At 41.5% G+C, this 10,000-nt stretch overlaps 2 protein-coding genes across 14 annotated transcripts in view; one reads left to right on the top strand and one right to left on the bottom strand.

Moving 5' to 3' along the window:
- The window catches only part of LOC136833256 (uncharacterized), a 27,782-nt gene extending 27,101 nt beyond the window's left edge, over positions 1-681 (bottom strand). The window contains exons 1-2 of the mRNA XM_067095167.1: positions 456-681; positions 9-206 (exon numbers count right to left, since the gene is read on the bottom strand). The gene's annotated coding sequence lies outside the window, so the exon portion shown is untranslated. The remainder of the gene's footprint in view (positions 1-8; positions 207-455) is intronic.
- LOC136833254 (platelet binding protein GspB-like) overlaps positions 1-10,000 on the top strand; it is a 214,499-nt gene that overhangs the window by 46,941 nt on the left and 157,558 nt on the right. For 2 of the 13 annotated variants that reach the window (XM_067095153.1, XM_067095151.1), the window contains exon 1: positions 5,652-6,863. The exons of 7 other annotated variants lie outside the window; for them this stretch is intronic. In XM_067095153.1, the coding sequence (XP_066951254.1) occupies positions 5,723-6,863 (1,141 nt within the window). In that variant the 5' untranslated portion in view covers positions 5,652-5,722. Of the gene's footprint in view, positions 1-1,017; positions 1,799-2,501; positions 2,827-3,534; positions 4,080-5,651; positions 6,864-10,000 lie in introns of those variants that run through there. 4 more of the 13 variants (XM_067095164.1, XM_067095158.1, XM_067095161.1 and 1 more) reach the window with 4 other exon arrangements.

Raw genomic sequence — 10,000 nt, 5'->3', positions numbered from 1 at the left:
AAACTTACCTGTTTGCGTGGACGTTGCTGCTCCTGCAGTTCGATCTCGCCTCCCTGTAAGCGTCTATGAGGCTTCTATGGATCCCTACGGCCAAGATAGGGCGGGGCCCAGGGATCCATCAGAAAGGCAACCAAGACTGACTTAGAGCGACTGCGAGACGCCACAGTCACATAACGACACGCTGGTTCGTGCGGCTGCTGCTGCTTCTGCCAGTGGTATACAAGTTGTCTTAGTCTTAGTCATATGCAGGGCCACGTCAACTCAGAGAAAATATTCAAAACAGCAACAAATACAATGATTTGCATCACAGAGAGAACTTCTTTGGTATTATTATTATTTTTTTTTTTAATAATGGTGTTTTATTTGACCATATATACTGTTAATGCTAGATTCGCCTTCTAAAAAGTGTGAGCTTTACATTCTAAAAGAAAAAAAAAGGTTAAGATGTCTATTACGCCTAGGACATGGATACGTCGACCGTTGTGTGTGCAGCAAGCAAGTTGTTTTTGGCTCTCAAACCAAGGAGGGAGACACAAGAGATATAGAGAAAAAGAGAGAGAAAGAGATAGAGAGAGAGAGAGAGAGGCCGTGAGCAAAAGAGACAGGGGGGAAAGAGAAAGAGAGACACATAGAGAGAGAGAGAAAGAGAGACTACTGCACTGTCCCACCGTGCCTCAGACATTAGTACACCGGAGTGCGCAGCGGAGCCGCCCTTTATATTGGCTTCGCCGAGGCCGAGGGGCGGGGAGCGTTCCCCCTTTCCTCCCTTCCCCCATCCCTAATCTGATATCCCCACCACCCACCAGCCCCCATCTAATGAAAACCGGCACACACAGGGAGGAGAGGAAGGCATTTTGGGGGGGATGGAGAGAGAGAAAGAGAGAGAGAGAGAGAGAGAGGCTATGTTGGGAGGAGGGCTGTGCGGACTGTGATCCATAAAGCATTAAAGTATAGTTTCTCGTTTTTTTTCTGATCCTCTCTCTCTCTCTCTCTCTCTCTCTCTCTCTCTCCAGCTACCTTTCTATGCATCCAATTGCCTCCCTGTTTGTACACACAAACGACAGAACGCACATAAGAGATGCTTTGTTTGTGCAGGAGGAGAGAGAGAGAGAGAGAGAAAGAGCTTTCAGCCTTCATTAAAGAGACAGTGCGCGTCGATTTTTGTGCTCGTGTTCCGAAATAAATTTGACTTTAATAATGGAATAACCTTGTTCTACCGTTTTCCATTTATTTGTCCATAAGCAAGTGTATCCGAAATGAACATGGCCTTGTGGGTATGTGTGTGTGCGCATGTGTTTGTGTTGTGTGTGTGTGTGTGTGTGTGTCTGCAACGTCACTGACTGGAATCAGAGCGTTGGTTTGTGTGTATAGAAAGTATGGTGTTCGAATCTGAGTCTATTCCCCTTGCCAAACGTCATCGTAGTAACATCCGGCCTGACTCAAGCCTGACTCAAGCCTGACTCCATCTCATTGTCATGGGCTACACCTTCCAGCCTGATCCATGCACACTGTTCATGAACGATGTCGGGTAATTGCGCTGTCTTCGGTTGCTACAATCTCAGAAGGAAGACAAAATGTCGAGGAATATGATACTTCAGGTTTCCTCGAGACAAAACTGTACAGAAAGCCTGGGTGATCCGCTGCAGACGTCAGGACAAAATTAATCTTCAACTTGCCCAGATTTGTTCCATTCATTTTCGACGCGATGATTTTGAAGATGATGTGAAGTCGCTGATACTTGGAGTTCCTCCCAAATGCTTGAAGAGTACGGCTGTGCCATCGCTTCATCTTCCTGGGTGTAAGTATGATAACTGTCTGCAGTTTATTGTTGTATATGTCTAACCTACACTTCGACAGGATCGGCCACGGTCCAGAGTGACGTCACGCCTCCCAGAGAGAGCATCTTAGTAAACAAAACCCAGTGGCAAAGCCTTAGTCTGCTGCTTGCTTCCATTTGAATGAGTTCATAACTTTTTTTTTTTTCATGTGCCTATAAGCTTTGTCTTTATTAATCAGAGTTGTCAATTCATTGTCGATATGCCAAGTAACTGCTCTGTTTTTGGATGTCCTAATTATTACCAGAACACGAAAGGTTCGAATATAAAATACCATACTTTCCCAAAGGACAAACAATATAGAGAGCAGTGGATACATGCTTGTTGCCGTGCAGATAAGGTTAACCCCGAGAATGCTCTTGCTTGCTCAGTCCATTTCAAACCTGAAGATTACAAGGATGACATGAAATCGAGATTATTGTACACTGAATCTCCTAAAAATATTCGGTTACTTCGGGAAAATACGGTTCCGTCTCTCTTCTTACCACATGGTGAGTACATTGTCATATACAAAGTCGACTCTCTCTCTCTCTCTCAAGACATGACGTCACATGGTTCGCTCATTGGTAGCCGCGGGGCAAGCCAGTGCCTCCGTCCCCTTGCGTGTGGCGACAGCTAGGCGTGAGTTTTCGCTAATTTGTGACAATTCTTGAGGCTTTTGAAATTAAATACGCTGTTGCCATGGTGATATGTGCTATTTATGGATGCTGTAACACAGAAAGGAACAGAGTTGGAAGGGAAAAGGTCAGCTTCTACCGTTTCCCCAGAGATCCCGAGGTGTGTTGGAAGTGGGTGAACATCTGCAGGAGAAGTGACCACATCAACACCAAAAATGCGAGAGTGTGTTCGGCTCATTTCCAACGAAGCGATTATGCGAGAAACCTCAGGCATGAACTGCTGAACTACCGCCCTGCAAATGCAAAGAGGTTGAAGGCTGATGCCATACCGAACCAACGTTTACCTCTGCATGATAGTGCCGCTGTTGATCCAGGTATTTGACATCTTGACTCTGTCACATTTAAAATTGTTGATAAATATATTAACTATAGGCTCATATGAATACTTCTATCAGTTAAAGTGCATAGATATATCTTCCGTTCGATTCCTAATGGAAGCAAATCATATTTGACTGGTGAAGAGTGTTGAAGATTGAAATTAGGCCTAGACCTGTGTATAGTTAAGATTAACCTCAAGGGAATATACTAGTCAACCCGAGAGAGAGAGAGAGAGAGAGAGAGAGAGAGAGAGAGAGAGAGAGAGAGAGAGAGAGAGCAAAATTTTATTAGAATTGTTCGTATATGAAATAACCAGTTATATGTTTGGAAGAGGAAGATTATGAGAGAGAGAGAGAGAGAGAGAGAGAGAGAGAGAGAGAGAGAGAGAGAGAGAGATCTTCTTGTATATGAATAAGCTTACTTGTAACAGGGGGTTAGGAAGATGAAAATGATAATTATATATATATTACAGATATATATACAAAGAGAGAGAGAGAGAGAGAGAGAGAGAGAGAGAGAGAGAGTTCACGCATGACGTCACTAGACGAACGGACTGACGCCTATTTACTGGACGTTTCTGTCAGGTCAAGGAGGCACAGTAAGAAAGGAGAAAAGGCTTTTGTGTGTGTGTGTGTGTGTGTGTGTGTGTAAATCCGATCGTCATTTTGTAACCGTGTAGTAAGTTTCCCAAAGACTCAGCCCTCCGGAAAAGATGGGTTCGCCCGTGCAGGAGGAAAGACGAATTCAAGACGAATTCCTCGAGGCTGTGCAGTTTGCATCAGGACCCATTCAGACAGGGGCAGACGGCGCGCAAGTAGAGCTCGAGGCGGGAGTGAGTGATGACGTCAGCTGCACCTTGATATTCAGTCCTGTGCACCAGTCGCACCCAAGCCATCCTCGTGTGTACACCTTTTCATCGTGACCTTTTCCAAAAGCTAGACATACTTCAATGCTGTAAATATGCCAAACAATTGTTCAGTATACGGGTGCTACAACACAAGAACGAAAACATCGGGATCGGACATACGATACTTCCGTTTTCCAAGGGCAAAAGAACTTAGGCAACGATGGATTCATTCCTGTTGTCGCGCTGGTAGCATAAACGCTGATAATGCAGTGGTATGCTCTGTGCATTTTGCTGACACTGACTACAGAGATGACATGAAATCCAGACTCCTTGGAATCGATACTCCTAAGCGACAACGAACATTGAAGGATGATGCAATTCCATCTCTCCTTATGCCTCGAGGTAAAGTATAAAGCAGTATTAGTGTGTGCGTGTGTGTGTGTGTGTGTGTGTGTGTGTGTGTGTGTTATGGCGTTGCTACAGTTTTTTTGGAGGGAGGTGTTGTGTTTGAGGAATTGTTATGTATTTATAGCAGTGTATAGCAACTTTTGTATGTTTTGTTGAACTGTTGGAACTGTATTTATGCAAATGTGTCATTGCTTCGACTTTTTTTTGTTGAAGCATTGTTGGAAGACTTTCATTTATGCAGTTTTGATTATTAAGTTTAAATTTTAGTGCATTTTCCACTGTACCTTTGCCCATGTACAAATCTCTGGTCAAATAACGATCTATCTATCGGTCTATATCTATTTATCTATCTGTCTACGTAGTGTAAGGATGTGTGTGTGTGTGTGTGTGTGTGTGTGTGTGTGTGTGGAGTGTGATGGTTTGTTTGTGTGTTGCGGGGGTGGGGGGTCCTGGTTTGCATTTCGAGTCCACTGCCTGAGCGAGGAACCTTCTTTACAAACTGCTTGGTATACCCATATCTAGACAGCGCGTTCAGTTGAAGGATGATGCCATGCCCACGTTGCATCTGCCCGCTTGTATGTTTTAGAAGGATTTGGGTGTTCTGTTCTGGCAGAGATGAAATCGTTCGCATTGAGTCAGTTTCGTGTTGTTGATCTGTCACAGTGTGACAGATATTTGCCCCTGAGTACCTAGTGACGTCATCAGCACTGACGTCGATAATCTATCTATATATATATATATATATATATATATATATATATATATATATATATATATATATATATATATATATAAAGCAATTTATATCCTTCTCTCTCACTCTCTCGGTTCATCACTTGTATTTAGCCTCTCTCTCTCTCTCTCTCTCTCTCTCTCTCTCTCTCTCTCTCTCTCTCTCCTCTCGCCCATATCTTGTATAAAAATAACCCCCTCTTAGTCACATGTCTTTAATGAAAGCATCGCTCAGTTTCACACGTATTTTTCGTACAACTTTTATAGAATATTCCATAACTTGGTACTTATTGCCTTATTTTGCTAATCATGATAATGATAATGTTTTTGTTATTACTTAATACAATGACAATTTTTAACGTCCAAAGGAAGAATGTGTCATGGTACAATGGTTACAGACCGTATCATTCGGGACGAAGGAAGCAAATAAGAAGAACATAGTGTTGTGCGATTTTCAGTCCATTTTACCGGATGGATAAGGGTGAATATCCTTTACGCTACAAACCTGTTTACCCCCTCGAAAATGAAACAGGCCCGATTCTTAACCTCTGGTATGTTTCTAAATTTATCGTATTAGTTTATTATTATAAAATGTCCGTCCCTTACTCTTCAGCAGCAGCTGAAAATTTTTCTGTACTTAACTTTTTTAAGATTAAATAGTGATCGAGACTACTGGCGTTAATCATTGAATCATGATTGGAAATTAATTCAGGCAACCGTCAATACATGCAATAAAAAATGAAAATAATGAGCGATCCCTGTTTGGTTATCTTCAAGTAAGGATCAGGGTACTACCTACAAACCTCACATAGAAAGCTGACCATTCATTACTGCGTGATAATCCCTGACCTGTGTCACACGTATCTTCACGCTCCGTTCTTTTCCGTTTAAAAATCTTTTACCAAATGGCAGAAAGTATTCAAGACGACGCATTAGCACGTAGTGGTGATGTAATTGGTGATGACCCAGGGGCGGGCCCCAGCGGTGTTGTGCCTCAGAGAGATACCAGAAGGGGACGAAGTGAATCTCGATCATGTGCTGGTATTTCAAAAAGAGGCCGAAGAAGAGAAAGAAGAGTAGAATCTTGGGCTGCTAGTGTTTCGAAAATGAAGAGAAGCCTTGGCCAAGAATACATAAGTATGAAAACAAAGAAAGTGATGCCAGCCAGGGAGATAGGACAACCCTGTAAGGATGGGTGCTTTGAAAAGTTGGGAATGGGAAAAATCAAAGACATTTTCAAGGCATATTGGGGCATCGGGGATTACGTTAAACAAAATGAATATTTAAATTCGTGTTTCTCTCAAGTGCCCTTCAAGAGGAAGTACACGACCAAACCTATAAGTAAGAGGGAAGCAAAAATTGTGTACAGTGTAACACACACCGGTGTTGTTTTTGAAGTGTGTCGGGTTGGTTTTATGAACATTCATGGCATCAAAGAACGCAAATTGTCATGGATTTTAAATAAATGGAAAAAAGCTAAGATCCACACTGGGATTGTGCCATCTGATAAAAGGGCCAAGCGTGATCCTGCTAATAAATTAAAGGCGCAAGTTTCACATTATGTACATGGCTTTATAAAGTCATTGTCTGTGGTCTCAAGCGATTACACTCGGGCCAAGTCTCCTTTAAGGCAGTATTTGCCTTATGGGGGTTCTGTTACTGGACTATTTGCTGAGTATCAGGAGTGGATGCGCCAGAATGGTAATTATCAGCATACCGCAAAGGAACAAATGTTTCGGAAAATATTCTCAACATTTTATAATATTTCATTTGCTCCACCCAGAACTGATGAGTGTAACAAAGGTGCACTGTTAAAAATAAATAAGGAATCGGCACAGGAAGCAGATGACATGGATAAAGCAGCCGAGATTGTTGAAGAGATGACGAATCAAGAAGAAGACGCAAAGAAAGGTCTACAGCAAGGTCTAGACCTTGGTCTACAGCTTCTGAAAGAACCCCGCGACCCGGATGTTCGTCACGTTGCCATTGATCTCCAGCAACAGCAACCATGCCCAAAGATGCCTGTTAATAGGGCATATAATACAAGTAAGCTGTGGTTATTAAATTTTTGCATATTTGACATCACCAAAAACAAGGGTAACATGTTCCTGTGGGATGAAGCAGTTGCAAAAAGGGGTCCAAACGAAGTCGGTAGCTGCCTGCTTCGTTGGTTACAAATAGTGAGAGAGGAAGAAGGAGAAGTCAGTATTAAGCAACTGAGAATTTTTGCAGATAATTGTGCAGGACAAAATAAAATATCTTCAACGTCCTGTTAATGCTGCAACAGATACAGAAAAATATATATATATATATATATATATATATATATATATATATATATATATATATATATATATATATATATATATATATATATATATATATAAAGGAAAGGTCATAATTATATATACCATTTTAAGCGTGTCTGTATTAAAACCACTTTCTTTCCTTTTCTATTTTTGTGTTATTAAACATAAATGTTATAGAATAACTTTGTAATCACACGTAACCGTCGCATCTTTTTTTCGTAAGCTCATTATCATATCATAATCGTTTCTGTACTGATTATTAATTTAAATTCAAAATAAACACCTGTACGAGACTGGACTCGGGACACTGACTTACAAAGGAATGTAAAGGGTCTTATAGTAACATTATAACATTATATATATATATATATATATATATATATATATATATATATATATATATATATATATAAACGATACGCAAAAAGTCCGCTATTTTTGTTCTAAATCGTCAATAGATTTATGTGAAAAGGACTCGAGATTCTCTAGACAGTGTATTAGAATAAAATAGCGTATTATATGAAAGAAACAGGATAACTTAATAGATTAGAGAACAGAAATGGGATCAGTTAACAGACTAGAAAACTATTTAAATATAGGTCTTCATAATTGGCTGTCCACTGACTAGACTCAGTAGTCTTTGTTAACTAGCAAACATAATGAGTTCACATATTTAGGACCCAGCCAGATGTTCTGCCATTCAGTGGAAGCAATGCGAGCACTTACGTACATAGACACACATACGTACATATATACGTACACACACATAGGCACGCATGTACACACATACATGAACGTATGCGCTCATTGCGAGAGAGAGAGAGAGAAACTCGAGCCTCTCGTTAGTCCAAAGGAAGATAAGGTTGCCCCGTTGCCGATTCGACTTCTAATATATATAATCAAGAATTTCGAATGGCTGAATTTGGCATAATCCCGGGACGTAGGGGAAAAAAAAAGAACGTTAGCTGCTGCTGCTGCTGCTAGTGTGCTGTTCAGGCTGCGTTGCTGCGTTGCCGCGTGTGGCACGGACCTTGCGTGGAACGTTGGGGTGGGGAGTGGGGAGGGATAGAGAGACGTGGCAACGCTGTATTATTGATGAATCTGGCGCTAGCAGGAACTGCCGACGAGGAGAGGTACGGTCGGGAATGGCGCCCTCTTCTCTCTCTCTCTCTCTCTCTCTCTCTCTCTCTCTCTATCCATTTGCTTTTTTGCCTTTCTTGCGCTCTTACTCGTTCTATTGTTTCTGGCATATTGCAAGTGTTTCGGGAGGCGATATTTTTTCTTTTCTTTTTTTTTTTCGTACCTTTCAGGAGAAACTAGGAAAAGAAGACTTAGGCCGAGACTTGTTTAATCTTTATTTTTTTTTCTTTTTACGTGGTTGCGCTGTAGTATTGCCATTGCCTTAAAACATTTATTTAATAAAAATATTAATTTATTAACGCACAGTCGTGACTTATTGGCCCGATTTGGAGGGTTAAATATAGGGAAGATTTTTCCCAAGACGAACCTTGAGTACTGTTAACGAAATCTTTAAGGAACAATGGAAATAACTAGATAAGAGAAATTCTCCGTTCGACATCCCGCGTAAGGGTGCTCTTCGCCTTTCGAGTTGCGCCTTGGTGCTTGGTTCAGATCTCTCTCTCTCTCTCTCTCTCTCTCTCTCTCTCTCTCTCTCTCCTTCCTTTACGGAGAATGCTGGTGGGAGAAGCTGCCATATCTGGGTAAGGGGTATGGCTGGCGGAAGCTTATTGAAACGGGGTAAAAAGGGTGTTTTGGGGTTGGGGGCGGACGGTGTTGTCAGTTACCAGGGAGTGTTCTTTGCGTTTATTTATCACAACTGAGACTAACAAGCAAGCGAGGAAGTTTCAGTTTGCGTATGCAGTCCCCATGCGATGTCCCCTGGGGCGGGCTACAGTCAGGTAAACAAATTATTTTTAGCCCCGGTCGAAATCTATATTTCTTAAAGTATCACCCTCTCACCCTACAAGTTTATTGCACCAAACATCATCGCACGTGAATTATATCCCGTGACGTAAGGAAAGGTTCCACCCAACCTCCCATCCTCCCTACCTATTCCTTCCTTCTCTCTCTCTCTCTCTCTCTCTCTCTCTCTCTTACCATCCCTCATATTCCTGCCATTAACATTTCTGCTCGAGTTCATCCACACTTTAAACACAGCACAAGTGGTGTGCCGTGTAGGTCATAGAGATAGTGGTGGTGGGAATACATGGAGCTCTGTCAAATATATATATATACACACACACACACACGGCCCCCTCCTCTGGGCTGTTGCTTTGTCTGTGTGTACTCGGAGGCTGCCTTTGTTCGTCTTGCAAGAAACGATTCTGATAAGGGAAATATATATATATATTTCTCTCTCTCTCTCTCTCTCTCTCTCTCTCTCTCTCTCTCTCTCTCATTTTCTGGGCTCTATTGTTGGAGGCAAGTAGAACTGCCATTCACAGACGAGGGAAATAAATATACGGAATATACACTTGACGAGTGCTGATAGGAAATCGGAATGACTTGCAAACGTTCGCGGCTCGAGAAGTCTTCGATGACCTTTGTCTTTGTCACGCCATTCCATGCTTTCACTCAGTAATGTGAAGGTAGGCTTTTAAAAAGACTAGCCACACTCGAGTATGTTTTGGTGACAGAAACTGTGTGTGTGTGATGACTATGAGAAGCTGGTAGGTAATGTATAGAAATCATGTTGCACAACTCATTGTACATAAATTTGGCTCCTAAAATCCATTTATGGTGACAAACTAAAATCAATTGTAACCGATTTATGCTTTGAAGAAGTCTTTTAAACTCGAGTTAAACTCGAATTATTATGTATATAACAAATGTTACTGTAAAAATGATTGTGTA

This window comes from Macrobrachium rosenbergii, chromosome 51 (genome assembly GCF_040412425.1).
Source record: "Macrobrachium rosenbergii isolate ZJJX-2024 chromosome 51, ASM4041242v1, whole genome shotgun sequence".
NCBI classification, from domain to species: domain Eukaryota; kingdom Metazoa; phylum Arthropoda; class Malacostraca; order Decapoda; family Palaemonidae; genus Macrobrachium; species Macrobrachium rosenbergii.
The sequence above is the reverse complement of the archived record's forward strand: the minus strand, read 5'-3'. Positions and strand labels throughout refer to the sequence as shown.